The sequence below is a fragment of the Clarias gariepinus genome, chromosome 5 (genome assembly GCF_024256425.1).
Source record: "Clarias gariepinus isolate MV-2021 ecotype Netherlands chromosome 5, CGAR_prim_01v2, whole genome shotgun sequence".
NCBI lineage: Eukaryota > Metazoa > Chordata > Actinopteri > Siluriformes > Clariidae > Clarias > Clarias gariepinus.
The window spans coordinates 19,759,862-19,786,815 of NC_071104.1; the positions used below are offsets into that span (position 1 = coordinate 19,759,862).

General features: G+C 38.3%; 1 protein-coding gene across 29 annotated transcripts in view; it reads left to right on the forward strand.

The window, feature by feature from the left end:
* clasp1a (cytoplasmic linker associated protein 1a) overlaps nt 1–26,954 on the forward strand; it is a 60,939-nt gene that overhangs the window by 31,322 nt on the left and 2,663 nt on the right. For 2 of the 29 annotated variants that reach the window (XM_053497325.1, XM_053497350.1), the window contains 29 exons: nt 90–160; nt 305–364; nt 877–954; nt 1,081–1,248; nt 2,247–2,293; nt 2,436–2,615; nt 3,270–3,293; nt 4,118–4,225; nt 4,598–4,624; nt 5,160–5,318; nt 5,951–6,112; nt 6,758–6,820; nt 7,639–7,742; nt 8,168–8,191; nt 10,820–11,064; nt 11,199–11,262; nt 11,666–11,829; nt 11,910–11,988; nt 12,083–12,226; nt 14,887–14,982; nt 15,462–15,608; nt 15,814–15,920; nt 18,170–18,317; nt 19,323–19,563; nt 20,089–20,145; nt 20,617–20,789; nt 21,079–21,207; nt 23,247–23,453; nt 26,531–26,647. In XM_053497325.1, coding sequence (XP_053353300.1) covers nt 90–160; nt 305–364; nt 877–954; nt 1,081–1,248; nt 2,247–2,293; nt 2,436–2,615; nt 3,270–3,293; nt 4,118–4,225; nt 4,598–4,624; nt 5,160–5,318; nt 5,951–6,112; nt 6,758–6,820; nt 7,639–7,742; nt 8,168–8,191; nt 10,820–11,064; nt 11,199–11,262; nt 11,666–11,829; nt 11,910–11,988; nt 12,083–12,226; nt 14,887–14,982; nt 15,462–15,608; nt 15,814–15,920; nt 18,170–18,317; nt 19,323–19,563; nt 20,089–20,145; nt 20,617–20,789; nt 21,079–21,207; nt 23,247–23,453; nt 26,531–26,647 — 3,393 coding nt within the window. Of the gene's footprint in view, nt 1–89; nt 161–304; nt 365–876; nt 955–1,080; nt 1,249–2,246; nt 2,294–2,435; nt 2,616–3,269; nt 3,294–4,117; nt 4,226–4,597; nt 4,625–5,159; nt 5,319–5,950; nt 6,113–6,757; nt 6,821–7,638; nt 7,743–8,167; nt 8,192–10,819; nt 11,065–11,198; nt 11,263–11,665; nt 11,830–11,909; nt 11,989–12,082; nt 12,227–14,886; nt 14,983–15,461; nt 15,609–15,813; nt 15,921–17,269; nt 17,403–18,169; nt 18,318–19,322; nt 19,564–20,088; nt 20,146–20,616; nt 20,790–21,078; nt 21,208–23,246; nt 23,454–26,530; nt 26,648–26,954 lie in introns of those variants that run through there. The other 27 variants (XM_053497330.1, XM_053497331.1, XM_053497335.1 and 24 more) reach the window with 27 other exon arrangements.

A 26,954-nucleotide genomic window follows, 5' to 3' on the forward strand; every position in this document is an offset into this window, starting at 1 on the left:
GTAAAAGTGTTAACCATTAGTTAAGGACAAAAAAATAAATTTTGGACTCCAGGAACTTTAAAAAACATTTTTTTTTTTGTTCTTTATAGCATACACACTATCCTCGTCTTATCCCAATTATCACCAGTAACTGCACATCTAAATCAGTGGCAGTTCGAAGGTAAGCTTCTAAACATGGTTATTTAATGTAACAATAGGCTACTTCAGAATTTAATTTAACATTCTGCTTTATTATTTAAAAAAAAAAACTTTACTTGTTTTCATGTTTAAAACATTTTAGAAATTAAATGTTTTTCCCTTTCAGACGGTGTTATGAATTCCTAGAACTGTTGTTGCAAGAATGGCAGACTCATACACTAGAACGGTGAGTGCAAAAAAAGCAAAAACATAAAAAAAAATGCAGATAATGAAAGAAAGACACAATAATAAACTTCTATATTTGCATTCACATGAAGTATGTGGATTTTTGTGCATGTTCTCCCTACTTTACCTCCTCAGCCCCAGATTGGGCAACATTTAACTTGACAGAGTGTATCTTACTTGTCGCATCTTGGTTGAACAGATAAGGAATGAGTCGTTCTACAAGACTTAATTGATGAGCCAGGAGTAAGCAGCAACCATGCGTCCCTCCTGTTTCCATGGCAATATTCCCTAGAGCCCTTTTATAAAGAAGGCTGGGTTCCCACTCTCCCTTCTTTCTCTCGGGGCTCCTTTTGCTGTGAATTGAGAGTTTCAAAAAGACCAGTACCAGGTCCAAAAAGTTTCAAAAGATACAAACAGCTTGTCGTAAAGGGTTTTCAGCATAGAGAGCAGCCATTGCCGTGAGCCTTCTGCATTCGCTTCAGTGTGTTTAACCATGTTTCCGTATTCTCCTAGGCATGTTGCAGTTCTCACTGAGACCATCAAGAAAGGAATTCATGATGCGGACTCGGAAGCCAGATCTATAGCCAGAAAGTAAGTCTGCTATTATGTCAGAGCATTTACTTTTATGATGTTACAGCTTTCATTATGAATGTGGTGGTTGGTTGATTTTTTTTTTTTTAAGTTATTTGTATTTTTTTTTTGTGTGTGTGTGTCCAGATGTTACTGGGGATTTCATGCTCACTACAGCCGGGAGGCAGAACACCTATTTCAGGCTCTGGAGTCGACCTATCAGAAGGCCATTCAATCTTACCTGAAGAGTTCTGACAGCATTGTGTCTCTGCCACAGTCTGACCGTTCTTCCTCCAGCTCTCAGGAGAGCCTCAAGTAAAAGACACATACAAAAAGATACCCATACCCTTTGACAAACATAATATGCAGTATGGCATGTATAATTCTTGTGGAATTTTACACTAATTTTGAGCTGCCTGTGATGTAGTATAGCCAGAGGTGTCATGCATTTTACAGATAGTGTTAAAAGCACAGCGTCTTTTAAAAACAGTTTAAAAGCTGTTTTTTTTTTTTTTTTATACTTGTACCCCTGGTAGCATTATGTAGTCATTCCTGTCAACAATATTGCTATGTATTTGCTCTTTTAAAATTGCACAATCAAGGCAGAAGAAGCATGCCCCATGATTAATTTATATTTTGTTAGCATATTCATTTTGTTCCTGGATATTAGGCAATTATCTCCTCTCAGACTGGCATCTGCTTGGTTGTTTTGGTTGTTTAAAGAGAGTGAGCTCATGATTCCACATTTATCACTTAGTGTGCCGGAGCAGGTGCACTAATGTTTTTACTTACTGCTCAGCTGGAGCAAATAAAAGCATCATCACCATGGTTGCTGTTTACAAAACTAGAAAGTACATTAATCACCAAGGAGAACCAATGTAAATGTTGGTATTGTCTCGCATTTAACCAATATATGAAAATATACAGAAGGCTGTTGATCCCTGATTATACTAATTGTTAATTTGTAGATTCTTTAAGATTAAATGTGTTTTAAATTTTGAACAAAACACAGGGAGTGTTGCGTGGGTACTTGTCTACGCTTTTGAATTCAACCTGTTTGGGTTCTGTAGCCACGGCACCCGTCTGCTTTAATCCATTGCAAAGACTAATCTCCTTACGCTGCTGCCAGAACATCTTCCAGATGTTCATCTTTGCCAGCTTATTTGTCCTTACTCTTAAGTGTCGAGTGTTTTTACAGAAATGTTTTACTCAGTGAAAAATGCTCGTTTGTAGTCGCTGTTCTCTTTCTTTGCAGTTCCATAGCTATTTATTTTTCTGACAAATAACTTTATCTCTTTGTTTTTTTGGGTTAGTCGACCGCTTTCTGTGAGGACTGTGATTGGAGGAAGCATGACCAGAAGTAAGCATTTTGCTGCCTGCTGTGTAAAATTTAGTTACCGGTTGAACCGTATAACATAATTTTGTTGTTTTAAGTAAATGCTGTGTGATGTTATTTTCTTTTTTTCTGAAGCTTATTTTCGGATTTCGTATGTATTTAATAGGTAAGGTGGTGAGCTCCAGAACACCGACCACCCCTGGTTCACTTCAGCGGTCACGCAGTGACATCGATGTGAATGCTGCTTCCAGTGCCAAGTCCCGGATGCCCGCTGTGCCCTCTCATCCCTCTCCTTCCCCTTTCAGTTCAGCTGCAGCCCTCCCCCCAGGATCCTATGCCTCTCTGGGTAAGATTCCAAGCTCACAGCAATTAGCTCAGTGTGCCTAGCTGTTGGAAAAAAAAATTTCACTCTCAACACTAATTAGAGAATTTTAATGGAATGCCCATAAAACCGTTGGCTTTTATGGTTATAGCAGCTCATTAATAAAGCTGATGGCCACCTTAGGTGCTATTAAGCTGTGCTCTGATGAGGAACAAATAACCATCAATGTCCAGGATGTGTTGTGCTTGGTTATCCCTGGATCCCTGGGTTGCTTTTGAAAATTCATAACTGATACTGAATTCCCTCCTGCCAGGCGGTCTCTCAGGCGCACACCCAAAATAGTTCTGTTTAAATTATGAGCAACTTATACTTTTATAATTAGATTATGGTTTTATTTATTATTTCACAGTGAATTTGTTTTGAGATATTGCCTTTTCTAGCTTTGGTCTTTTTGGCGGTTTTATATATTTCTGCTTGTTGTTTTTTGTGATGTTTTATTCTGTTACCTGAAATGACACATAATCAGTCCTTTACTTGCAGTCAGTAACTGTTATTTATCTCTGCTTCCACTCAAGCCCTCTCATGGTTTACAGCCCTGTCTTCCATGCTTCCAAACTAACTGACACTAACCTTTTATACTTCCTCTCTTCACTCCCCTGCTTTTGTTTTGCCCAAAAGATGGTACACCTGGTAAAATAGATGGTAAGATTTGTGTTTGTAATATGTGTGTTTGTGTTTTGGACTCACCTCAGTCCTTTGGAGGGCTATAGGCAGAGTGTTGATGTTTTCCCTGTGTGTTAAAAGAAGTTACATGTAGTAGCTCTACTTCTGCATGTCTTGTGTGCATGATGCCTTAACCCTGTCAAAAAACTATTTCATAGGGAGCAGCAGTCTACTAAATTAAATTAATTTTTATTTTGGGTCTCTGATTGATTGTTGTCACAAATCTGTCCAAGCTGAACTGTTATTTGGACAGTGCATTAGAGTTACATTATTGGCACCTTCATAGTACTGTGTTAATTTTTAACTGTACTTTAAGACAAATTTTTTTTTACTATTTGTAGAAAACCAGACAGATTGTCTGAGACTAAAAGTGACCTTCAGTATACTTCTCTTCAGGATTATTTTTTATTTATATGATTTTTCTGCTTTATTTAGTAACTGAACTCAGTTAGGGACTTTTCCATAAACTTTTATACAGATTATCAAAACACTATCATGAAATTGTCAGTCTATTTTAAATTAAAAGCATACTCTAAATTAGCCACTATACTGGGTTGTGACAACATTACTCGTGGTTTAATGTCCATTATACAAACTTAAATGCAGTTTGGCATTTTTGCTGAGCATGTCCACATTCCTTGTACTGAAACTGCTTTACTTTCAAAATTCGTAAATCCTGTCCTGTTTTTAACATCTGTCTCTTTTCATTCAAGTCCTGCTTCTCCTTCTTCCCCCATATGCCTGTCCTATTCCAAGCTCATAACTCTCTCTAATGCTATATCTTCTGCCTATTTTGTGTTCAGGTCGTGTGCGCACCAGAAGGCAGAGCTCCGGAAGCACTGTAGGTGCAAACGCTACAGTAACAGACAGCCGAGGCCGGAGCAGGGCTAAGGTTGTGTCTCAGTCCCAACGTAAGTGCACCCAATCTATATATTTTGCACACTTTAAGCAGCCACTCCAACAGCTAAATTCACATTTGTACAGCCCATCATGCCAAATTCACTATCTTCATTTTCAGAAGAAAAAAAAACATACGCTTATAGTATGGTTCCTCTGTTCTAGTGATTAAAAATCATCTCTCTTGGCTGTATTCTGTGTTATTGTAACACAGATAAGCATCCAAGATGTTTAATGTTCATTTTAGTGATGTAATGTCTTCTGAGAGTTAATTTCTCTAATGCACGAGTTAATTACATTTGACCTGATGCATGCTGGGTAATCATGTTGCACTGAGCTTCTTTTGTAACTTTTCACGTATCCTTTGACGTGCCTTCATATACAAGGATCCAGATCAGCTAACCCTGCTGGTGGTAAGCCCCCATAATCATCTGTGCAATACGGACACATCATCAACCCTTGATCAGCATCCTGCATGACCTTCCCTTGCTTTGGTCTCATCATACCATATATAGCAATTATGTTGTTCCCCTTCCAACTCCAGTGGAGAAATTTTGTCTTTATTTCTGTCCTCGTGACGTTTTATCACCAGATTTTATTTTCAATCGTTTTTTTCCTGGTTTGTTTATTGCCTCTGTGTATTTGTGTCAGAATTATGGGTGTATAGTTTCTTGTTTTAATAACTTCCCACCAATACTCTACATAGATCATTTTTTAAATACGTCTACATTTTTCCATCAAAGCTACCATGTCTAGTGGTTGCAATGTAGGTAAAGCAGTATCATAGATATACATGTACATTATGTGAAAATAGCAATTTTGTGTATATTGTAAGATTAGTTGATTTGTTGACTGTAAAATATGAGAAGCACTCTCATAGAGATTGAAAAGAAGTTTGGATAAGTTGATCGTTGATCCAGGCTTTCTTTATTGCTTTGGCACTTGTAGCGGGAAGCCGTTCCAGTTCTCCAGGAAAGCTGCTGGGTCACACATACGGTAGAGTCCCGCGTACCCCAGCCATGGCTTCTACACCTTCAGACAAACGAGCTAGGGTCCCTAGAAGCCAGGGCTGTAGCCGAGAGACCAGCCCAAACAGACTAGGCATAGGTAAGGACATACACAGTGTCGGAGATCTAAATACCTTAAACATAGATTAAAGGTCATGGAAAAGATTATTTTATCTTTAAAGTAGTTTGTGTTTGGAAAGAAAAATGTGTTTAAAGCCATTTGAAATATTATATAATCAGTGTATACTCCATAATAATAACAACTACAGACGTAGCCTGTGAAGTATTATTTGCACAATAGAATCTCATCTGCACAGAGTTAATTAAGATGCTTATGCTTTTACCGTGTAATTAGTTTCTCACTGCTGTCTTATTCTTTGGTTCACCTGTTACTGAATAATGGTAAGGATGATTAACCAGAATCTGTTTATGATTATTAGCATCTTTGTGATCACTGTGTATAATCTAACCAGATTTATATCTTAGATTGCATTGTTTTGATGTGTTTTTTGCTTGTTGATGTTACAATGCCCAAACATGCATCTTTTACATTAATTGTCTTGGCAGACTAATGCTAACCAAAACCAAAAGTGATCAGCTTTTGCTTTTATGTCTAACCTTTGAAATGAAACACAACGCTTGTTGCCAAGTCCCTTTCTTTCCAATACTTATTCTTGTGCTAATTGTGGCACATTGACTACCTAACTAAAGCGCTAACCTGTGTCCTAACAGCTGAGCTGTGTGGTAAAGCCCTTCTTCCTCCTGCTTCTCGTTACCGCATGCTAGCTCGGAGCAGTCGCATTCCACGCCCCAGCATGAGTCAGGGCTGCAGCCGTGACACAAGTCGCGAGAGCAGCCGCGATACCAGCCCTGCTCGGGGTTTCACTCCTCTGGGTGAGTAAATTGGACCGGGCACTGATGGATCATAACAGCCTATCCCATATAGCCGTGAAATCATCAGACCAAAAAACTCCAAAGCATTCCTAATCATTTCTACACTTTTAATAAAGAAATTGTCTTTTTTTTTAAATAAAGAAATTGTCCCAGCCCAATGCCTCCCTGATGATCTAAATCTCTCTCCTGATCTCTCTGTTTTGCATGCACTAATGTTTGTGAAACTTGTGTGTATTGTTTTTTCTTATTTATATATATTCTACATATTGCCTTGGTAGATTATAATGTTTTTTAAAATAACACAGTTACTTAATAGGGTAAGGATAAGTACTAAAGGTATCTTATGTTGTAAATGTGAATACCAGAAAGAGGGGGTGAAAAGGCAGCAAGCCTACTGCAATGTACTTAATGTACTTTATTGTCAGTCTGCTTATGCTGCTTGTCATGTTGCTTTAAAGTTACAAATGGATATAGAACATGTCACTCCTGTTATACTTCTTGGACATTGTTAGGTCTAGTCTGTTTGTCTCCTGGGTTTGCTGGGGTAATTTGATATTTTTGCTGCCTAGGATAGCAGGGTGTTTGTTAAGTGAAACACTAACCCTCATTTGGGTGTGACCCATCCCCCCCCTCCTGTCCCCGCAGCGTCCCGACGCCACTCTCGCTCCACCAGTGCGCTGTCCACGGCCGAGCCCGTGGGCCAGTCAGGTGACCTGCATGCCCCCCCCCCCTTTTTTTTTATTCAGCATGTTTTAAACTTGGCCACACATGCGAAACTTTCACACTTCGCGTTGTGTCTTATTCTTTTTAGACTTGACATCTTTTAACAATTCTGATATTTGATTAAGTGCTTTAGGACAAGTGAGGTGTGAAGTTTACCATCATCATTGTGCCATGTACATTTAAGTATGTTTTTTAATTTTTTTTTTCCATCCTATGTACTAGAGGTCGCATACTTGCTGCCTGTTGGTTTCATCTGAATAATGTTTGAGAATACAATTTTTTTATCCCTCCGTGTTTTCAGTTTCTTTTTTGCCATACTCATTTTTTTGGTCCATCGTCATGGTTTTCCCTTAGTTGTCCTGCATCGTCATTTGTGCTTGATGGTGTAAAGTGTTTCATATTTTTCTAGTTAAAGTTAATAAATATTTTTGATTTCTGTAAAAGGCGTGGTGTAGCTTAAGATATTAAGGCAATATTTGTGTTTATTCTTACTCGGTTTAAAATTTTCTATAGCTTGTTAGTTTTGAAGATACTGCTGCCACATTTTCTTGCTGTAAAATTGTCTTAAGGGGTTACAGTTGCCCGTGCCTTATTTCAGTTTATCTCTGATGGATCAGTTTAGCATTTTCATACGTGCTTTTACTAGGTGATTATATTGGTGATTTGGCCTTTATGCACTTTTTACATTTGTAAATTAAATCCATTTTCTTCAAATTAAGTAACTTGAGGTAAGTAACTTTTGATTTACTTTGGCTCCATTCCCAATTTTAACTCTCTTCCTTGTGTTTTCTCCCTATTTTCAGATCGATTTGGGCTAATCCACCAAGCACGTATTTCTGCCTCTGTTAATGCCATGAAAGTTTTAAACACAGGGACAGACGTCGAGGCAGCTGTGGCTGATGCTCTAGTAAGACGCATATTCCATATTCTGTTTGTTACATTCAGGGTTTTTTTATGTATTTAAAACTGAAAGTCTTTAAATGCACTGTCTTTAATCTTTCCTCTTACTATTTTTTAAAAGTATTAATTCAGTTAACATGCAATGTAAAAACAGATTTTGATATTTTATAGAAAAACCTTCCAAGTCACTTGGAAAAATAATAAAAAAAATAGAAATGCCATTTTTTTCATAAGCTCTATATACTAAACAAAATGGTTTAATTAACCAGTACATAACCCACTGAATACAGTGACAGGAATCATCATAGCAGTTACACAGTTTAAATAAACCAGGTGCATTTCCAAAATGTCTATTTTGCATTCAACTGTTCCCTTTTTGAAATATATGTCTTTTTGCTTTTGCTCTCTTGTTTTGTCTGGTAATATCTTCAGCTGTTAGGAGACTCCAGGAATAAGGTAGTTATTTACTCACTGTTTGCATTGCCATTCTTTCCACTAATCCATCGTATCACTCATGTTATTATTACAAAGTTAAACTGTAAACAGGCCTTCAAAACCAGCACAGGCATTTTCTATTCCAATATGCATAACATTTTCAGTTTGCATCATATATCTGCCAACATGACCTGATAGAATATTGATACCAAGTCCCCTCCGCTGGTATTTTTGTTTTTTTTTATTTAATTAAAAAACAAATTATAATTTAATTTAAACTGTACGGTCTTCAAATTTTAAATTGAAGATCGTACAGTTGTTTAAAAAAAATTCATGACCTTTACACCTTGAGTTTTCTTTTGGTGAACAAAGGTATTGGAACATACAGGCTTAGTGTAAATAGCAGTTATTTGTTTGCATATTTCCTGCTTGCTAATACAGCATTAAGCTAGTGACTGACTGACATACAGTAACCAGACTGCTGCATTCTTTTTTAATGCTTGTACTACAGCCTTTTTGCTGTTGCATTTCAGTGAGAGAAATAAGTATTTGATCCCCAAGCAAAACATAACTTAGTACTTGGTAGAGAAACTCTTGCTGGAAGATGCAGAGGAAGAGCCCTCCGCATTATTAAGGACTCCACCCACCCTGACCATGCTCAATTTCAACCTCTTCCCTCGGGCAGAAGGCTGAGGAGCCTTCAGTGCAAGACCACCAGGCTCAAAAACAGCATTTACCCTGAAGCAATTAGACTGCTGAACTCTAGCCGTGCTCTGTAGGTCCTCTCCCATTAAACACAATCAAACTTTTAGTGTAATATATAACTCTATGGTGCAATACATATATATAACCCCATAAGTCGAATACACAATGTGTGCAATACAGCCTCTGAAAATGTGCAATACACTATGTATAGTTTATGTCTAAATTCTCTGACTGCTCTTATTTATATTCATGTATATACATATTTACACCCTCATATTTATACTACTATGCTATCTCTGTGGCTTAAACGGGACCTGGGTCCTAATTTCGTACCAGAACATGGAAGTGTGCTGGTATGACAATAAAGCTCCTTGAATCCTTGAAGATGTTTCTTGTAGTTGTTTACCAGATTTGCACACATCTTGGAATGCATTTTGATCCACTATTCTTTACAGATTTTCTCTAAATGTTTACGGTTTCTTGCCTGTTGCTTGGCAACTCGAAGTTACAGCTCTCGCCATGAATTTTCTATTGGATTAAGGTCTGAAGACTGGCTAGACCACTCCATGACCTTAATGTGCTTATTCTTAAGGCCACTCCTTAATTGCCTTTGCAGTATGTTTGGGGTCATTTTCATGGGAAGACCCATCCACAACCCATCTTCAGGAGGTTCTCATCCAAAATTTTACAAAACATGGCCTTATCCATTGGCCCCTCAGTGCAGCAGAGTCAATCTGTACCTTTAGCAGAGAAACGGTCCCAAAGCGTAATGTTTTCATCTCCCTGCTTGATTGTAGGAACTGTGGTGTTCTAAGTGTCATAGTCAGCATTTTTCTTCCTCTGGAAACAGCAAGTTGAGTTAATGACAAAGAGCACAATTTTAAACACCTTTTTATATGAATATGTGTACCACTAGATCACATAACCAGTTTGTGAAAGGCAGAATTATTGTTGGTTGCTAGGGGATCAAATACTTATTTCCCTCATTGAAATGCAACTTAATTCATAACATTTGTATCATGTGCTTTTTCTGGATTTTTGGTTGATATTCTGTCTCAATCCTTTACCATAAACCTATAATAAAAATTATAGACCCTTCATTTCCTTGTAAGTGGGCAAACTTAAAAAATCTGTAGGGGATCAAATACTTATTTCCCCCACTGTATAAGAAAAAGTCATGACTGCCTCTTCCATGCTTGTATGTTGTGGATTATGAGGAGAGCCTTTCTTTTATGGGTCATCTCTGTATTTTCTTGTAAACCTTAAAGCTTTTCCATTTTTTACTGCTGATTAGTGTTGCATCTTGTGGTATGTTGTCTGTATTCAAACTGTACTGAATTCTGTCTTGTTCAAACAGTCAGTTGTAATACATTTTCCCCTGCCCTGTGGAGGTTGTTTTAATTCATTATGGGATGTTGTTTTAGCCATTTTTTTCTCACAATGTTTTCCCTCTTTTCTTAGCTTTAAAATGTCTTGCTTTTTTCACAGGACATTTTGTCTTTATATCAGTTTATCTTATTAGCATGTCATTTATAGGTGAATTCAGGGAGCAAACCATGAGCAGATATTTAGAGCTAGCTATTAATTAATTGATCTGATACAGCACACCTGGGCATCAAGAAACGTATCAGTTTCTAACATGAAATATTCTCCTGTTTCTTTTGATCTTACACCTTAATGTTTTAAGGGTATAGCAAAACTAGCAAACTGTCTTGTGAGGCCAGACTCAAGTTTAAAAACTTGTGAATACATTACCCTTTGAACATTGTGAATACATTACCTATTGTTTATCTAAATGTGCTTTATCTTGCATGGCTTTTTATGGCAAGAGAAAGTAGTGGAGTTGTGCATGGATTTTTTTTTTTTCAAATTAATACTTTATACCCCCATGAATACTTCTTATTCCAGTGTCAGCTTACATAGTATCTTGTGCTTTTCTCACAGCGCAAACCGATGAGAAGGCGGTACGAATCACCAGGGATGTACTCTGATGATGATGCCAACAGCGATGCATCCAGTGCGTGCTCTGAGCGATCATACGGCTCCCGCAATGGAGGGATACCACACTACTTACGGCAGACAGAGGATGTTGCTGAGGTGCTTAACCACTGTGCCAGCTCCAACTGGTCTGAGAGAAAGGAAGGCCTCTTGGGCTTGCAGAACTTACTTAAGAGCCAGCGTGTCCTTAGGTATGCCTAAATTAGATTAATGTCTGTACAGTCAGCATGTTATGTCACAACTTGCATATACAATATACTTGTAGTCTCGGATAGCGGTCATACATTTTCTTTACATACAATGTGTACTTGTATGTATTTGGCAGCCGAGTGGAGATGAAAAGATTATGTGAGATCTTCACAAGGATGTTTGCAGATCCTCATAGCAAGGTAACCTACAGGAACGATGGCATGGGCTTTTATTTACTAACTTTGTATGTAATATGTGTGAATTGTCTTGCTTGGTTTAAACACTTAAAAATAATGCTAAAAGAGCAGTTCTAGAAAATATTTATTAAAGCTGATTTGTGCCCTCTAACTGAGTGTGTTTTTATTATTTGCATGTTCTGCCTTGGTCTGGATGTTAATAACAGAGAGTAAGTGAAGCTCGCCTGGTTTTCCCTGTTCCTCTGTAAATTTACATTATACTGGTACATCCATTATAGTATAACAGCTATTATCCTGTATTTGCAGTTTAGATTTTCCAGTGATGTTCTTTCATGATAAGTTCATTATTTACAAGTCTTCAAAGTGCTGATATATGTGGCTCTACCTAGTGTATTTTGTGTCTCAGGTGTTCAGCATGTTCCTGGAGACTCTGGTAGACTTCATTACGGTTCATAGAGAGGACCTTCAGGACTGGCTTTTTGTCTTGCTTACTCAGCTGCTAAAGAAGATGGGAGCCGATCTCTTGGGTTCAGTTCAGGCCAAAGTTCAAAGGGCTCTGGATGTCACTCGGTTAGATGCATTTCTGAATCAGATTCAATTTAAGTGCTTGTTTAATGTTCTTCTCACAATGTTTCATTTCTGTCCTGCAGTGAATCTTTCCCATTTGACCAACAATTTAACATCCTTATGAGGTTTATTGTTGATCAAACACAAACTCCCAACTTGAAGGTATGTGCTTTGAGTAGCTCTTACCTACATATTTAGTTAGTAATTATTTATGTTTTGTGTTTTGTACATTGAATGTTGCTATTTAAAACTGCAGGTTAAGGTGGCCATCCTGAAGTACATTGAGTCCCTGGCAAGGCAGATGGACCCTGCAGACTTTGTGAATTCCAGTGAGACAAGATTAGCTGTGTCCCGTATCATAACCTGGACCACAGAACCCAAAAGCTCTGATGTTAGGAAGGTATGTCTCCACCAAGATGTGTATACTTAAAAAAGATTTTTTACACAGTCCTGTGCCAAAGTATTGGAACGGTAATTCTATTTTTTGCTATATACTAAAAGCATTTCTTATCTGCTTAAGATCAAAAGATGATAGCTGGTCAAATTTCAGAAGTCATTTCCTGACATTTAGATTTGTTAAACAACTTCAAACAAAATCCATTTAGTTTGAACGGCCACATTTTTCAAGAGATAATATTGGTACATGTAACTGATATGTGTTTCTTGTTAAAATAAAGACTAGAGAATTGTCCAAGGGCGAAATGCAAGCCATTTTAAAGTACTGAACAGGTATTAGACATAGCCAATACATGACATGAACCAAGATGGACCTCTATCAAAGTAATAGAAAGGCCAGTGGTCTTTCAGGATCCGAAGCATACAAACTCAATAATAAAACGAATGGTTATGACTATAACCTCTGTTCCCTGAAGGAGAGGAACGAGGTACAACACATATTGTCCCTCATATGGCACTCTCTTGTCCTGGCTGAAGCCACCTTTATTCATGTCGTAAATGCAGGCAAACCTGTGGTGACGTAGGTGTAGCCCCGCCTACACCTGTAAACCATCGTCGCCACAGTTGATCCACAGTTCGACAGCCGCTCTTCGCCGAGCGTAACTGTAAGGCGGGGCAGCAATGTGTTGTACCTCGTTCCTCTCCTTCGAGGAACAGAGGTTACAGTCATACCCATTCGTTCACTTTCAGTCAATTCACTCGTTACAACACATATTGTATGGGACATATATTCACGCCCCGCCGAGCATCTACCAAAGTTAGCTACAAGAACCCTGATAGCTACTCTACTGCATCATGGACCCCGGAGAGAGGACACAATGAGTCACTGAGGGGGCCGTTATATCAAGTCGGTAGAACCGGACCTTTGCCACATTAGCTTCCATGCTCATGCCAGCTAGCACTGTTACATTTAGGCATTTGGCAGACGCTCTTATCCAGAGCGACTTACAAAAAGTGCTTTAATGTTTACATCATTGGATACATACTTACACTGGGTTAACTAGGTTAATAACTAAGTGCCATTAGTCCAACACAACTAGGAAGAGCTTTCCTAGTTGTGTTGGGGGGGGGTGTTTATGGGGGGAGGTTAGTCCAAGTACTGGAGAAACAGATGCGTCTTGAGTCGTCGTTTAAAGATAGTCAAAGTCTCTGATGTACGGACATCTAGAGGAAGTTCATTCCACCACCTAGGTGCCAGAACAGAAAAAAGCCTGGATGAATGCCGCCCTCGATCCCTGAGAGATGGTGGGATGAGGCGAGCAGTGCTGGCACTGTTAGCACGGCTACACAAAAGCCAACCAAACTGAGATGTCGCTAATGTTCCGACTGACAGCAAACTTAAAAGTCAGTGCTCCGCGGGTAGACAACTTACCAAAATGAGGCTGTTGTCGCTAACACCAACAAGAGCAGTTAAGCTGATTTTAAGCGCAGTTTTATAAAGTAAAAATTTAGAGTTAACTAGCAGCACCTAGAAAACCCTACTGAAAAGGTGTTTACAGCGAGGTGAAGAGTGTAAGAACTGAGGGTCAATCGTGGCGACGATGATTTATAGGTGTAGGCGGGGCTACACCTACGTCACCACAGGTTTGCCTGCCTTTACGGTGTGAATAAAGGTGGCTTTAGCCAGGACACGAGAGGGCGTGATATCCCATACAATATGTGTTGTACTGAGTGAATTGACTGAAAGGGAACACAGTGAAGGTAATTTCATGGCTTGCATTGCTATTTAGGGAAATGGGTTCCTGAATCTGTATTGATGATGTAACTCATGTTAGCAGCAAAATTAATTTAGAAGTCTGCAGAAACATGGTCTGGCAGTTGAGAGAGTTATGCATTCAAACTAATTGGACTAAATATCATGCAGAAAGGCAAAGACCCAAAACACTCAACAATGACAACATAATGACTTCATCGGGGAGGGAAAATTAGGGAAATTTTAGACTGGGCAGGTTTGCACTTTCTAAAGAGGAGAAATAAGTAAGAAACTTCCTGAAACAGTTTGGTGATGCCACTGTGTTGATGTAATTTAGTTATTGCAAGAAAGCAAATATTAAGTGATATTTACTTCAACACTTTTTTTCCAATGCTGCTGCTCACCTAAAAATGTGGTGGTTTGCCCCAAAGCTGTTTTTTTTAACACATCTAGAGGTAAACATCAGGACACGAACGCTGAAATTCTAATGTCATTTTTCATTCATCTTAAGCCAAAATGTCTTCTCTCTTACACACGTGCACTCAGGCACAAAGTAATTGAACAGGTACACATTTTGTAATTTTGTCTGCACAGCAAAACATGACCACTGCACAGCAAAACATGACCACTGCATTTAAATAAACCAATTACGATGTGATTAAAGTTTGATTTGATTTAGACTTTCAATCACAAATGTAGACTTTTTTTAATTGAAGGAGTTTACCAAAAAGTTAGCATTTTACATACTCTGTTAATGTGATTTTTTTTAAGCCGTTGAGATTAAAGGAAAGTCTATGCTTTAAGCACGTTTCTTGATTGTTTAGTTTCAAATTCATTGTTTTGGACTCTACCTGTAAGAGCCTACAGTTGGCTGTCAGTTATTGTTGTCTCACCCTTACGCTGTGGCCTAGACCCTTCATAACTGGGCGAGTGAGGAGTTTTCAGGCAGGCCAGTCACTACAGCCGCACTGCCAGGAGAGGGTAATCTGGAGGAAAGGTGTAAGCAGGTAGCAGCCTCCTGTCAGCTTAACTGTCAATCAACACATGTCATGGCCTTTAACCCCTTACACAAGCGTGATGAGCGTGACTTTTCTGTCACTAACCTGCATCTTAGGCCTCACACAATGACACAGTTAGAAATTGAAATACTACTATATTTTGTTGCACAAAACACAAGGACTAGCATTTTTCTTTCCTTCCTAACACACGCTGAAAGTTCTGCCAAAATAACCATCATATAAACTGTATGCATGTCTGTGTTTAGTTGCTAGTAAGCTGTGATAGGAAATTGACAGCATAATGCACAAAGTACTTTTGAGCTTTCTCTTGGTTTGTGACCAGCTTTTCTGGATTGCCTCTCTGATCTCCTTGCTGTATTGTTTACCCAAGTTTTCAATGTAATTGCTAACAGTTGTTCTTTATAAAAGTTCATAACCAGTTGGCTTGGTTTAGACTGCAGGTTGTGATTGTGTTTTATGTTGTGCAGGCTGCCCAGGTGGTGCTGATCTCTCTCTTTGAGCTGAACACACCTGAATTCACCATGCTTCTTGGAGCTTTGCCCAAAACATTCCAGGATGGAGCCACCAAGCTCCTCCATACACACCTGAAGAACTCCAGCAGCACCAGTGGTGTAGTAAGTGCTTTTTTTTTGTCTTACTTCCAAAACCAAGCATTTATTTGATTACACCGTGCTCTCATTATGCCCACTGGCCATCTTTAGATGTTACTCTATAGCCTGTCATCAAGCATCCAAGCAGCAAGTCTTGATGCTGAATTTTCCACTTGTGTCTCTAAGTACAGGTTTACTGTTTTATTTTCCTTTTGTTTTGTTGATTCAGAGTTCTCCCAGCAACACAATTGGCCGTACACCACCAAGGCATTCATCCAGCAGGACGAGCCCCCTCACCTCTCCCACTAATTCCTCTCACACTGGCCTTTCACCAAGGTAATTTGCCTTTCTCTCTCATTCAGTGTTTACAATCCAAATAATGCATGAGTGCATGTCAGTCTTGGAAGTGTAGTGTATACCGTACTTGTGGTAGGTCTCACATTGTTGTTCTCTTTAACTTCTCTCACAATGCTTTTACTAGGGCTGGGTACTGAACAATACAATACTGTTAAACTTTACAGTACAGATACTGAACAAAATGCTTCAACACTAAGTATACAAAAAAATGCCTTGTCACTTGGTACATAATTTCAGTACCTAAGGAGTAAATTTTATTAGCGCCAGGGAGTCAATAAACTTGCAGTATGCTAATCACAATGCACAGAGATACGGCTTTTGTGTGTAGTGTTTTAAGAGGCTTGTCTTGTCTTGTGTGTGAGTCGCATAACAAGTATAAAAATGTCCATGCGTTCTAAAGTATGACTCAGTTCTTTCATTGCACAATGCTGTGCATACAAAAAGGACATTGCTGCAAACACAATCAATTAATGAACACTTGAATATGCAGGAATACATTTAAGTGTAGAAAGTTGATATTTACTCAAAAGTAAGACCAGCAAACCACAGCCATCTTCCTTTTATTATTCCAGCTAGCATAATGTTATAAAACCTTACCACCACTGGATAACCCCTAATCCCATAATGAGGACAGCATTAAGACTGGGATTTTGGCAACTAACTTTTAGTAAAAACTATTTGCCCATTTTTATTAAAAGCTGTACTGGGTGTGATATCGTTGGTTTAAATTGAGACCTCATGTGACTTTAGATGTTGTTGGATTGTAGCTATAGCTTGCAACAAGAAAGAGAGAGCTAAATCAAGTGTCAGTTAGTGGTATAGCAGGTGCAGCAGCTGTCTGGTAATGATGGTCCTAATTCAGTTCTGGCTTTTATAAATTTTTATTTATTAATATGAACAGTGTTTGCATGAATGTGCTTATCAAAATAGATCTTACAAACGGCATCATTCTGGCACCTGTACTGAAAATCCTTGAACGATACCCAGCCCTCAGCTTAGCTATTTTATTATTATTAGGTCAATAATACCTGTTGTTCTCCTAAAAGGCCTTTTTGACAAGTTTATGGGTTTCTAATCCATTCTAAAACTCCTTAAACAATACATAACCTCAACATTCCAAATATATCTCTCTTCCTGTTCTTCCTTCCATACCCCACTCTTCTTCTTTCCTCTCCTCTCCTTTAATTTCCATTCCTTTTCTATTCTTGTCTCCTTCCATTCTTCTCTTCTGTTATCTCTTTTCTCTTGTCCTGCCCGTCATGTATCTTTTATTTCCTCTCCTGCCCCATTTTTCTCTCTCTCTTTCTCTGGCTGATCTTTGGGCACAGTCGGTTGTGGGGTTGGAGTGTCGATGGGTTCTCAAAGCACCCAGCACCTCCTCCATCTCAGCCCTCAGTCCCTGCCCCTTCCCTCAGGGCCCTGCGCTGCGCATTCTCCCCCAGGTAACTCAGCCACTAGGTTATCAATATAAGGGGGACAGCATGGGTGCTAAGACCCCATCCACTCAGGACAAGCCCGATCATAACATTATGGCAATTGTTAGGGGGCTGTTACACTCTGACGAAGACCATCAAGTTCACACTGCATCCTAAAAATATCAAGTGCAGTAAGAGTGGGGTCAAACTAAAAAAATGTGCATTTTATGTCAGGTTCATATTATTTTCTAGCCACATCCCTGTCAAATTTTCAATTCATCTACTGTATACTGTCACTAATTTCCTATCGTGTGCATGATCAAGCTCTCATCATGTTCAGTAAGATCAAACCAAATTATTTCTGTCCGATCAAATTGCACTACGCTCCACCTCCCCCAACCCCTCCCCAATTACGTATTCTTACAGCATTTACCTAATTTTCTAAGGATGTATGGGAATGCTACAGGAATGTAGCTCGGTGTGATGGCCCCCTAAGAATTTTATTCAGCAAAACCGGCAATAATCCAGCACATTTGGCTTGAAATGAATAACGTTTGACTGACCTTATTCAGCTTGTGCTAAGGAATCCAAGATTTTCTTCGACAACTTTTTAAAAAATAGTGCATGTGCAGTCAATTAAAAATTAACAAGGCATATTTAATTCTTGTTTCTTCTCTTTACCTTATTGTACTGTTTAGTTAACTCATGATCCTTCTCAATGATGCTTCACAATGATTCGTCACAATGATTTTTCTGCTTTACATATATCCATCATAATTCTGACTTCTGTTTTCTCCCTTTTCTTCTGGATAGTATGCTGGAGTATGACACAGAGAATATGAACTCTGATGAAATCTACAGTTCACTGCGTGGTGTAACAGAGGCTATCCAGAGCTTTAGGTATCGCAGCGAGGAGGACCTTAATGAGCCAGTCAGACGTGAATTTAAGAAGGATGATGGGGTAGGTGCTCTCACAGTTTCTAAACTTGCTTAGTTTTTGTGCTACAGCTGCATTTTTAGGAATAGGAAAAGATATTAAAATGTGTTGTGATATAAAAACATCACCACATGTGTGAATTGGTCTTGTGCTGAGGGCCATGTGGTCTTTACACCAGCAGCATTTTATTCCTTGTTAATAAAATAACAGAAATTTCTTAGCAAAAGTGTGTACAATATACCAGTGTAAACCCACACGATACAGCTTATGTATATAGTTTAATTTGTTACTCATTCTTAAAGGGTAGATAAATTTTTGTTGCATGCTCTTAAACTTGGGTTCATTCAGACTTCTTATTATAACAGCACCGGGCTCTGTCTGATCGGGACAATGTGACAAAACCAGTCAATTGCAGACTGAAGTTGATTCTCATTTGTTTCAGATAATGTCATTCAGCTGTGCATGTGCGCACACATACAGCATGACGTCTATACTACATTCAGGGATTGTTTCCTCACTGATTTAAGCCAGGTTAAAGAAATCACTGCAAGGATTGAGAGGTTCATATTTCATAGTGCAGAATGCAGGATTTAAAAACGCACCTAAACACAAGCTACAGACAGATGCACAGATCAGGAAAAACATTAAAAAAAAAAATTTTAAATGTTAATTAAATGTTTTTTTTTTCCTCAGATTTTATGTTTTTATGCAATATGGTTTGACCTACATATATGGGTCCTCTTTAAATATTCAAACAAACCAGTGTCAGATGTGAAGACAAGTGAAGAACATATTCTATATCCATATATTGTTGTCACTGAACATGTAATTGTATTTTAGTGAAATTTTATCATGTCATAAACAGTATTAACGGAAGAAAAAAACTATCTACTGTATATTAAAATCTGAAAAAGTTTTTCCATTTCAAGAGCAGCTTTAGCGACACTACATACATAAATGCTTATATTTTGTGAATTTATTTGGGTGATTAAAAAAAAAGAAGATTTTCTGAACACAAATTTCCCCCAGGTTGGCCGGGAGACTGCGTCACCTGGATCAGATTCTCGGTTAGGTTTGGATATAGTTGAGGGAGGACGCACTGCCTTGGATAACAAAACATCTCTGCTCAACACCCCCTCTCCACGGTCTTTTGCTGGGCCACGGACACGAGAGTTCGCTCCATATGGCTATGGAGACACCATTGGTGGTTATGATAAGAGTGCTTTGAAAGAGGCTGTCTTTGATGATGATGTGGAACAGTTCCGTGATTGTGAGTTTGCACTCTGCTATTAATTCAGTTCTGCTCTGCTCACCTTGTCTGTTTCATACCACTCCATATGGTCATTGCTATCTGTGTTAAATCATCAAAGCGAAACTGTATAGAGCATGAAAAAAAAGATTTTTAGTGCAGCAAGCAATAGTCTCGAATGGAAGGGTAAAGAATAAAGTTTTTTTTTTTTTTTTTAAAGTAGACTGCAAAAAAAACATTTGGGTGGTATTCGGCTGTGACAGAAATATGTATTTTATCATCAAATTTGTTTTGCCCTAATACACAAGGAGACATGAGATAGAAAACTGCAGCAAGATAGTTACATGGAATGCTATATATAAAGATTTTGAATAAATAAGACAAAGGTTTTAATGCTCCCTCTAAGGAATTAGACTTTATTTTTCATGTGTACTCTTCATAAAGACTAAAGGGCTAGTAGGGGATCAAGGAATGTCTGGGGTTTCACCTAGTATTGGTCATCACATCCCTACTGTCCTCCCTCCTCCTTTCCTTCCCTCTCTACAGGCCGTCGGCAGGAGTGCAGTGAGAACAAGATGGTGCTCTCCAAGGGCTTTGCTCCTGGTAAAGGCCGACTCAGTAGAATAACAGACTTTCCCTCCGAGCAACAAAAATCTTATATTTTTGTTTTGTCCTATGTCAGTCTGCTTTCTACCAGTGTTTTCCATTTACCGCATCTCATCTTTGGTGGCATGGCTGCTTCTGTATTAGCAGTGTGTGAGTCACTAATATCGTGCAATGACTTAATATGATAAAACTTTTGGTGGTGGCTCTGTATTACTGCATAAAGTTTTTTTCCTGTCTTTATATCACTGCTTTCTTTGCTGTAGGCAAAAACTAACAGAGCTTGGATTTATATCTGTAATATAATTAGAGTTATATCTAGCAAATGTCTGTGTACAAATCCAAGGAAATACTAATCCAAGATGTTTACTTGTAAAAAAAAAAATCTGGTCCTTTGCCTGTTCTTTTGCCTGTTGTGGTTGTTTTTTTTTTTGTTTTGTTTTTTTGCTGAATTTGCTTTGGATTTTTTAGACCTGGTGGCAGATCTGCTGAAAGAGCTGTCTAATCACAATGAGCGAGTGGAGGAAAGAAAAGGGGCGCTGGTGGAACTGCTAAAGATCACCCGAGAAGACAGCCTAGCTGTGTGGGACGAGCATTTTAAGACCATCCTGCTGCTGCTCCTGGAGACACTTGGAGACAAAGATGTGAGACTTTACCTAGACAGCCATTTACACCTAACTTTTTTGTGATGTGCTGAGTCCCTCCTGTTCCATGGCATGTAAAAAATGTATAAAGTAAAAAGTGCTTTGGTAGTTGGAGAGTTGGTGAATACCAGTTGCATTACATTGTATACATGAGGTTTTGTTTGTGTCCCTCCAAAAACGCAATGCTTTTTCACAGTTCTCCATTCCTTTATAAACATTTGTAAGCAACACTTTTCCCTCTCTCTGCCTGACTGGGTAATTTACATTCTGCTTCTTTTTTTTCTTACAGCACACAATTCGAGCTATGGCTCTGCGTGTTCTAAAAGAAATCCTAAGAATTCAGCCAGCTCGCTTCAAGAACTATGCAGAACTCACCATCATGAAGACATTAGAGGCACACAAAGACTCTCATAAAGAGGTAACGTTTTTTTTTTTTTTTTGCTATTTTTAAATTTTTTTCTCTCCATTTTAAATAAAGCAGAATTCTCATTTTTGGATGACCTTAACCAGTTACAAGTTCTAGTCTTTATTTTTATTCACCGCTGTACACTCTGTTCCAAATTATTATGCAAATTGGATGTAGGTGTCATAAAAATTAAATGTTTAGTTTTTAAATTAAACTCATGGATGGGATGGTGTTGTGTCTTGGGGCTCTTTGGATCACTGAAATGAATCTCAGACACGTATGATAATTAGTTTGCCAGATAAACCCAATCAAAGGAAAAGTACTGAAGAAGGTTGTTCCACATTATTAATCAGGCCACAGGTTTCAAGCACTAAGAGAACGAAAAAGATTGTCTATGCTGCCGAAAAGCGTCAAATAGTGCAATGCCTTGGGCAAGGTATTAAAGCGTTAGATATTTTAAGAAAACTTAAGCATGATCATCAGACTGTGAAGACATTTGTGGCTGATTCAGTGTACAGACAGGTTCGTGCAGATAAAGGCAGAATGAGGAAGGTTTCTGCCAGACAAATTCATCTGATTAAGAGAGCAGCTGCTAAAATGCCATTACAAAGCATCAAACGGGTATTTGAAGCTACTGGTCCCTCTGGAGTCCCATGAAACTCAAGGTGTAGGATCCTTCAGAGGCTTGCAGTTGTGCATAAACCTACTATTCAGCCACCGCTAACCAATGCTCACAAGCAGAAACGGTTGCAGTGGGCCCAGGCATACATGAAGACTAATTTTTAAACAGTCTTGGTTACTGATGAGTGTTGTGCAATTCTGGATGGTCCAGATGGATGGAGTAGATGGTTGGTGGCTGGCCACCATGTCCCAACAAGGCTGCGACATCAGCAAGAAGGTGCCAGAGTCATGGGGATAGAGCTGGTAGGCCCCTGTAGGGTCCCTGGAGGTGAAAATGACCTCTGCAAAGTATAATGACTGACCACTTTCTTCCATGGTAATAAAAGAAGAACAGTGCCTTTCGTAACAAAATCATCTTTATGCACGGCAGTGCACCATCTAATGCTGCCTCTGTGTCATTGGCTGCTATGGGCATAAAAGATTATGGTGTGGCCAACATCCTCCCCTGACCTTAAACCCAAAACCTTTGGAGCAAGCAAAAGATCTATGAGGATGGGAGGCGGTTTGCATCAAAACAGCAGCTCTGGGAGGCTATTCTGACATCCTGCAAAGAAATTCAAGCAGAAACTGTCCAAAAACTCACAAGTTCAATGGATGCAAGGATTGTGAAGGTGATATTAAAGAGGGGGTCCTATGTCAAGATGCAACATGCCCTGTTAGGATGTTTTTGATTTAAATAGCTTTTAATTTCAGTAAATATGACCCCCTAAAGCTGCAAATTCAACAAAATCCCATTTTCAGTTCTTTACAGCCTATAAAATGTTTTAACTCTGTTGTGCATAATAATTTGGAACAAATTATTGTAATGCATTTTCAGTTTTTTTTTTTTTAAATAAATTTTGTTAGCTCAATAAAATTCAAATTATGCGCCTGTGGTGGATAACTAGAAAATTATACTGACTGTCATTTGCATTGACTAATTATGAAAATCAGAGAAAGATATAATTTGCATAATAATTTGGAATGTAGTGTATAAACTTAGTAAGTTAACTTAACATAGAAAGCCTTAATGAAAACAAGAGCCTTTCCTGCTTATATCTACTGCATAATTCAGATAAATTAAGCCAGGCATTTCTCATAAGTCGTGCGTAAAACATCAATTAACCATCCAGATTTCTAATCCCAGGTAAAGTTTAACACCTGCACCAGTGAAAACACATTGCGGTTAAGACAGTTGAATTAATGAACAAACCACAGAGCGCACCTGTGCCGCTACGAGTCACATGATTTTGTAGAACTCTGATACAATCCTAAGAGATTTAGGGGTATACAAATGTGCTACAGTCACAAGTTATTTCATACAAGGAAGATTAAATTGTATAAAATTAAGGGTTTAACCTACAGCTTTCTCCTTTCTCTGTACTTACAAGGTGGTAAGAGCTGCTGAAGAGTCTGCATCCACACTGGCTGGCTCCATCCATCCTGAGCAGTGCATCAAAGTTCTGTGTCCCATTGTGCAGACTGCAGACTATCCCATCAACCTGGCAGCTATTAAAATGCAGACAAAAGTTGTAGAACGAATTGCCAAGGATTCTCTTCATCAGCTGTTGCCAGACATTATTCCTGGCCTCTTACAGGTGAGTTTCTGATGCTTCTATTATTTATACTCGCTTGCAAAACTAATTTAAGATAACTGTAGTAAAAGGAATTATAACGTAGTATCTCTAACAAAGGCTGTTACAACAACCTACCAGTTTTGTGCTATAAGGGATTAGGAGAAGTGAAATATTATCTTGATCTTTTTAATCAGTTTCTTGCTTTACGTGTACATTGATTACATGCACAGTAGTGATGCGCGGGACGGGTATTTTTCCAACCCGCGGGTCCCGCTTTTATGAAACTGTAAACCACTGTATCTATTTTTACAACCCGCCCTGCGACCATTAAATAGACATACTAGGCATTGTAATTCAAATAAAAACAGCCTTTATTTCAGCCTGAAAGTGCTTGGAAACATCGCCATGTAAACTGGCAACAACATATGATTATGAATATGAACGATAAATCAGGTCATATTAATAACAAGTTAATGTTACACATTTTAAACATTTACAAAGCAGCGTTTGTAATCTAGGCTAAACAATTTTTTATTTTAGATTTGTATAGCGCAGGCCTACAGTTTACAGCCTACGCTAAATAACCACTGACATTTTTTTTTTTTCATTTATCACACAGAAATGTTCATTTAGCGTTGTTACGTTCGCTGGGCAAAAAAGAATGCTAAAACATTAGATTTAGCAGCCTAACCTTTTATCTTTTAATGGTGTTAATTCCCGACCTCAATGTCTTCCGCACCTCGTCTTCTATCTTCACTTTTATTTCTTTGTTTTTGTTGGGACTGGCAGCGGTAGCTGCTTTCGTGATTTGTCACGTGATGTAACCTTATCAAAGAACTTAATAAAATATGAAAAGATATTTCCAAATATTTAAAATAAGCTATAGGGAATTGGACGCAACATACATGGATTTTTTATTTAATTTTGTTTTTAGTGACCCGTCCCGCCCCGCCCCGCAAATAAAGTGACAATTTCTTTGCCCGCCCCAACCCAACCCGCGGGGTCCGCGGGTTACCAGACGCCCCGTGCATCACTAATGCACAGCTCCATTCTGCTGTGGGGTCCCTTTGCTTGTATGGTTTGTGTAATGTTTTTCTAATTGATAACTTTCATCCTGTGTCCCTGTCCGTGTGGAACAAGAACACACTGGATGATTTAATGAGTTTGACGATAATGCAAGTCACCAGATCTCAACATGGAAGATTTTTTTTGTATGTGTATTAGGCAAAGATTCAAGAACTCAAGATTCAAAGAACTGTATTAATCCCAGAGGGAAATTGCTTATTCTTGGTTACAGTTGCTTAGTCATTTTCTAGAAGGAAAGGAAAAGAGTAATAAATTAGACAAGAGGGGAAAAAAAATTAAATCCCTAGTTGCAGACTGAACATAATTTAGTATACAGATATTGCACATGTGAGGGGGGAAAAGGAAAAGGTATTGCACAAGTTATATGGGTAAGTCAGAAATTAGACTTGAAAAGTGGTATGGGCCAAGAGCATTGTTAAATAAATATTGCATGGGTAAATTATATGTGTAAATCAGAAATCGCAGAATACAGCCCCAACAGACCACACCATAAAAAAATGACACTCGCCATAATGGTTTCATAAAACATCTGATGAATGTTGTTGCAGACCTTAAAAGACCTAATCCTTCTCAAAAAATACAACAGGCTCTATTCAGTCAAGTTTGTTGTTCAGATGAACTCCCAGATATTTGTTTTCTGAGACCATGTCCACTATCTCCCCCTGGATAGATATAGGAGTCACAGGGGACTTACTTCTCCTGAAGTCTACCACCATCTCCTTTGTTTTCCAAATGTTAAAGGAGACAGTACAGTCCCCTGAGCCATGTTTAGAACACCATGGAAAATATTTGAGAATGTTAATGTGTTTAATGTTTAATCATTTTCGGGGTTGTAAAATCTGTCTGTGGTTTATGGTGGCCTCTTACCTTATTCATACACACATGTACATATACACTGGCATGGTAAGTTATACTCTAAAAAAATACTTTTTATAAAAGTAATCATGCCTATCTATTATACAGTAGTGTAGTAATTCATGTAATTATCAGTTATTGGGTAGTAGTATTAACAAATCAGATTTGGGCCGGGTTTAGGTGTTTTTGAGAGATTAGGTATATGGACAATTTGATAAGATTGTTGAGTGCCTTGTGTATGCACCTTCAAATTCAAATTGTGTATACATGTTTATATTGTATGATATGAATTAATCTGAACATGTTTAAAACAGGGAGGTTTAACTTATTCTGTTTTAAGTCTTTCATTTTATTTTTCAGCCATCGGACATTTTTTTCACTGAAATTTTTGAAATAAATTTACCACAACTCAAAGTTCTTTTAATCACTTTACAAGAGCTAGCTTAAAGTTTATGCACACTAAAATGAACATGTTAATTTCTTATATTTTTTAAAAGAAAGATGTCACCAGAGGATTCTATCTCATGATTTTCTACATCTCTGTTCAGTCTAGCGAGAGAGAGTGCATACATGCTAACAAAGCTCACTTTCATTAGTCGAAAACGTTCCTGCAAGATACGCATACATTGAATGGTGATGTTGTTTTAGCTTGTTCATGCGGGAAAAAGTCTGTTAATTAATATTTAATAAACATGTCTAAAAGGCAGAATTTAATTCGGAAGCTCTATATTACCAGACAGCTGCTGTAGCTCTTGAAGCTCTAATTAAATAATGTACAGTTTGATTTCTCTAGCTCTCTCTGGCTGGAAATTTCAAGCAATATTTGAAGTAACATCAGGTCCCAGTTTAAGTCACCGGCAGCACACTTCATACATTAATGTTAGATTTAGTAAATAGCCATGTACAAGTTGGTTAAATTGTGTAGTAAAGGTTGACATAAATAATGAGAGGAGGATAGCCGTGGCCCGTTCTTCTTGAACATGTAGCAACTTTCTGCCTTCAGGTTTATTTCATGCATTTTCATTTCTTTCATAATTTCATTGTATTATTGTCCTGGACAGCAAAGTTTTTTTTGTACAGCTGTACATGTTCATGTGGTCCATGTTTGCATGTGTACAGAGTTGTCATTCATCATTAATACCCATGTTTGTCTGCAGGGCTATGACAACACAGAAAGCAGTGTTCGCAAGGCCAGTGTTTTTTGCCTGGTGGCCATCTATTCTGTCATTGGTGAGGAGCTCAAACCCCACCTGGCACAGCTTACGGGCAGTAAGGTACAATAATGTGCTCACCAACACCAAGTTCTCTGTTGTTTTTCCCACTTATCGCTCTTGCCTTTGTTTACTTCCACTCTGGTTGCTGTGTGTGTCCTTTTTTCAATTAGACAGTGTTTCATCTTGTAAGCATTTTTGACCATAGTTATGTGATGCAACAGTAATTGTTTTTTGTTGAAAGTCTGTCAGTGCTAAAATAGCATGTGAGTAAACAATCATACTTTTCATGTAAGACTTGGAACATTAGCGGGACCATGGTCATATTGATGCATACTGTTGTTACTGTTTAAATTTATACTTGCTATTT